Source organism: Lactuca virosa, chromosome 3, assembly GCF_052849685.1.
Source record: "Lactuca virosa cultivar CGN04683 chromosome 3, Lactuca_virosa_CGN04683_v6, whole genome shotgun sequence".
NCBI classification, from domain to species: domain Eukaryota; kingdom Viridiplantae; phylum Streptophyta; class Magnoliopsida; order Asterales; family Asteraceae; genus Lactuca; species Lactuca virosa.
The window spans coordinates 157,462,633-157,467,227 of NC_136428.1; the positions used below are offsets into that span (position 1 = coordinate 157,462,633).

The window sequence follows — 4,595 nt, forward strand, 5'->3', positions numbered from 1 at the left end:
TATGTTACATATTTCTGTGCACTTTATAGATTAATTTCTTTTGTGTTGTTTTGCGTCGTAACCGATGCATCTTTGTATTAAATATTGTTATAATTTCATATATAATGTTTGTCATGATCAATATTTCTTTGAAGCGTTGGGTGATCTTTGAAGGATATATTGACTTGTGATCTTCATAGCAACTTAAAATTGTTATTTGTAGGAAAATCAATTTTTTTTTAAATGTTTTCAGATAAATTCAACATGTTGTTCCTAACAGAAGTAGACAAGATTTTTGTGAATGCTTTATTATATTTCTCCTATATTTAGTCAAATTGTAAAGTCTTAAGATGAACGAAAAACATGAGGTTAAGTATTTGAACATCTGATATTGAAGAAACAACGATATTTGTAAACTGACTTTTAGATATAAGACTGAAATTAGCAATATGAAATCTAATTTTATATTCAAATAAGTCTTTGGAAATTTATAGTTCATAACGAAATAATTTATAATATATAGTGCTTTTGATTAGTATATATTCAATTACCTGCTCATTCATCATTTCCTTTGTAACCGGTTCAAAAGTTTACTTTAAAAACGATTAATGTTTACACATTGATATTTAGAGCAATTGTTTAAAACATGTCTATTTTTTTAATATAAACTCAATTACTTATTTATTTATCATTTCGTTTGTATTTATATAAAAGTATTAATTTAAAAAATGCTTAATGTTATATATTAATATTAAATTTTTTTAAACAACCCGTATATACCATGTTCCATAGTTCTGCTGAGAGTTTTAATCTAGTAAACTACATGTCACTGTAATTTTGTCTTAAATGAGTATATCTCCTTTGGATCGAATGTTATCTTACAAAATGTCTCAACCTAAAAACTTTTAAGCTTGATTGTTTTTTTTTAATAATTAAAGTTTATACTTTGTTAATATAATTCAACCATAACGCTACAGTTACTATATTACTATACACAGGTTATATTAAATTATATTAGTATACATATATAGGTTATAGATTTTTTGTTAAAAATAGAAAATGAGGAATATTTCGGATCAATAAAGTTTATGTTAAATTAAAGAAGGCATTCATAAAAGTTGTATGATATATACGTGTACGTAGTTTTCAAGATCATTTACATGCATATATATTTCAAAATGAAGCCATCAATGAACAAAAAAATAATAAAATTCTCAAGATATCATAGATTTAATTAAACTTCATACTAACCAGAACATCTAAAACATCTACATTGACGTTATGCTATTTAAGGTCTATGGGATAAGTGAACGTAAATTTGGCATCCGGAGAGTTGTTGAGCAAGTAACTTTTCACATCCAAAGGCACCTGAAAGGTTTCTTTCGATCTCACACATATCCTTTCAAACAAGTTTTGCCAAAGAAGGTTTCTAAAATCCATCTTCAACTCCTTCAACTCCCGAAAGGGTGAACTTCGTCTCACCAATTCATCTGGAAAGAATGACAGAAGTTGCACAATAGACGAGCAGAGCGTTAGTGATTTCACATTCTTCATGCTATAGAACATGGCCATCAGATCATCAAACATTAGTTTCTCCTGTCTTCGGTAACAAAGTCCATTGAAATCGATCCCCACTTTCTCAAGAACAGGAAGACCCTCATGGGTGGGTAGAAGGTGGAAATTATGCCCTTTGTAATCAAAGAATTTGAGTCTTGGAGTAGTGACTTCGCAGCAGCTGATGTTCCATAGGGATAAAATGGTCAAATCTGTAAGTCGAAGAGCATGTATCCTCAAAGTTTTTTCGCTTTCCATGCAAAGATGACAATCTTCCAATGTTAAACTTTCCAACATTGGGAACCCTGAGAATGGATCGGGATCTTTTATAAGTGCATGTTGAAGATGCATAGTAGTAAGACTCTTGAATGATCTTGAAATTGGCCCCAGATACGGGCAAATCATATGACTTTGGCTTTCTAGTGTTAAACTCTTTAAGGATTCGAAGGAAGCAACTGGAAAAACCGGCCATGTTTTGTTTCTACTTTGTTGAAGGTTAACTGACAACTGCTCGACACCCAACGAAAACGCATAATCGAAAACGCTATTCAAAATCTTGGCACTGCAGGATCCAGAACGGTTGAATGTTAATCTTTCCAACTTTGCTGAGTGATCACGATGACGCAGAACATCACATAGGAACTTATCAAAGACTAGGAGTTTTTTGAAAGAGTAGGAATTGAATTCAAGAACTGGGATCCGAGTGTGCATAGAAACCCAGGTTCTTGATAAAAGCGATGTTTGAACGGCGTCTTTTGCGTCAAGAGAAGTGAGAATATGAAGTTGCAAAGACTCCGGCAAGTCGCGGAGTCTGTCCTCCATTTTCGCCCTCTTCTTGTTCTCGATGTTTACTGGTTCTTGCTCACGTACTTTTCTTTTAGTCGCCACGGCTGAAGAAGGTATGAAGATGGTTGAAGAATGTATGATCGAAGAAGGTATCAACATGGTTGATGAATGTATGATGATGATTGAACAACGAAGAAGGGGTTACTGATTTATATAGGGACTGTAATTGGGATATACGGGCGATTTCATAGCCTTGATGAGCAAGTATCTCAGATTTTGTGTGTTGAACTGTTGATATAAATCCTTTCCTTTTTTTTTTGTGTACTTGCCATATTTAAGGAACCTTAATTAACTACTAGAGTACTAGACTACTAGTAGTGTCGCCTAGATAGGGTTGTTTCTTTGCTTCCTCTTTTTTTTCTAATTTTCTTTTTTCAATTGAAATTCTATTTTAATTCTATATTTTCTTTGATTTCGTTTTTTATTCAAGTTTTAACAACATTACTTTTTTATTTCTTTTTTCTTTTTCCCTTTACATTAAGTTTTCGAGAATCTAATTTTTTACAATACTACATTTTTTATACCTTCAACAATATAGTTCTATTTTATATCGTGCACTTTAATGGTCGTTTTCATTTTGTATATTAATCTAAATAACCATTATTATTTTCTAAACAATAGTCTATTTATAAAAAATAGTAACAAGAAACCATGTGCACATAAGAGTGTTACGTTAAGTTATAGGATTACAACACCAATTAACCGGATTTAAAGTGGCCCTTTTTCATTGGGTTATTTACCAAATTAGAACTAAATAGTGGACTTCGTCAACTATATTATCACCTACAAGAACATGATGAAGTGACATGGTACGAGAATCTCCACAACACCCATATAAACAAACATGAACACAGCCGCTTCTTTGATTTATCGAGTAAAAACCGGATCTTTCGCCTCTTTTGTAAAACCTAAATATTTCTTCGAATGAAGAGAGTTAAACATGAAAATTAGTCCTCCGTATGGAAATGGAGATCTACACCTTATTTTACAGTAGACATTCAATGAAGACATGCGATTTAGTTTCAACAACAGAAGTAGATAGGGTGAATCATCAAAGTCAAAACAATGCCTAACTTGTAAATATCAAAAGGGTTTGGAAGTCTTCCTAGCATAATATATACATCAACCTAAAATATTTACCTTTTGGGGGAACAAGCAATTCTACTTCCACTCAATAGAGTCACGAACAAGAAACTTATCATCAAAATCATTCTGGATGGACGAGACAGAGAATATCTCATTAGCCTCAAGCAACCAACTCTATGTATCGACCATATGCCTTTGAACCAGGCCTAAGAGTATTGACATTCTAGCCGAGCGATATCATCTAACAAATAAATAAAAACGTTCCTAGTTCAATCACGATTGAACACCAATCATCCGTCATCCAACTTTACTCTTTGATCGTCCAGGCACTTTAAATTCACATCAAGAGACAACAACCTCAGGAAAAGTATTAGGTTTTTAAACCAATAAAAAATAGTACATCCAAAATAGGGATGGAATCCACAAGGACACATAACAATTGCAAAGTACATCTGTGTAAAGTATATTGACTTGACTTGACACTTTAAATAAAAAATAAATCAATAAACGAAAGGAATTTTTATTATCTAAAACGAAAACTAAAATTATCATGCAATAAAATGAGCAAAGACTATGTTTTCGTTGAAATCGAATTTTGAGACAATTCAGGTTCCATATTTATCCAACTTTATGGAATTGATCAGGATTGTGATGCATATATAGTTTTTATTCTACTTTGGTACCATTAACATAATGAGCTCTTATATCACTTTTACTTGTTAAATTACTAGTCAAAATAAACTCTTCAAGTAGATCTAACTTATTAATCTTAAGTTAAATAAGTTCTTAGATTTAGATTGAAAAGTTGCATTAAATTCGTTATAAGTATTCATATTAATATTCGATACTTCTCATATTATCAAAAGCTTTTATGTTTACAATGAGCTAAATCCTAATTTAGAACCAATTCGATGTTTTTTTACTTGTGTTAATTCATAAACTAACTACAAAATTTATAATCAACTAACTTTACTATAACTAAAACCAATTCGAGTGTTCATGGAAAAAGCATAAACTTAAGTATTTTATTAAAAGTAAAACATAAATCACTTTATTAAAAACAAATTTAACATATCAATCCGACGAAATCAATCACATATAGCCGAAAATCGAACTAAAAACCCAAAAAG

General features: G+C 31.2%; 1 protein-coding gene across 1 annotated transcript; it reads right to left on the reverse strand.

The window, feature by feature from the left end:
- Nucleotides 1-1,263: 1,263 nt before the first annotated feature.
- Nucleotides 1,264-2,478, reverse strand: LOC145164203 (F-box/LRR-repeat protein At3g26922-like). The gene has a single exon (XM_079082927.1). The coding sequence runs from the start codon at nucleotides 2,476-2,478 to the stop codon at nucleotides 1,264-1,266; it is 1,215 nt and encodes a 404-aa protein (XP_078939053.1).
- Between the last annotated feature and the right edge of the window lie 2,117 nt (nucleotides 2,479-4,595).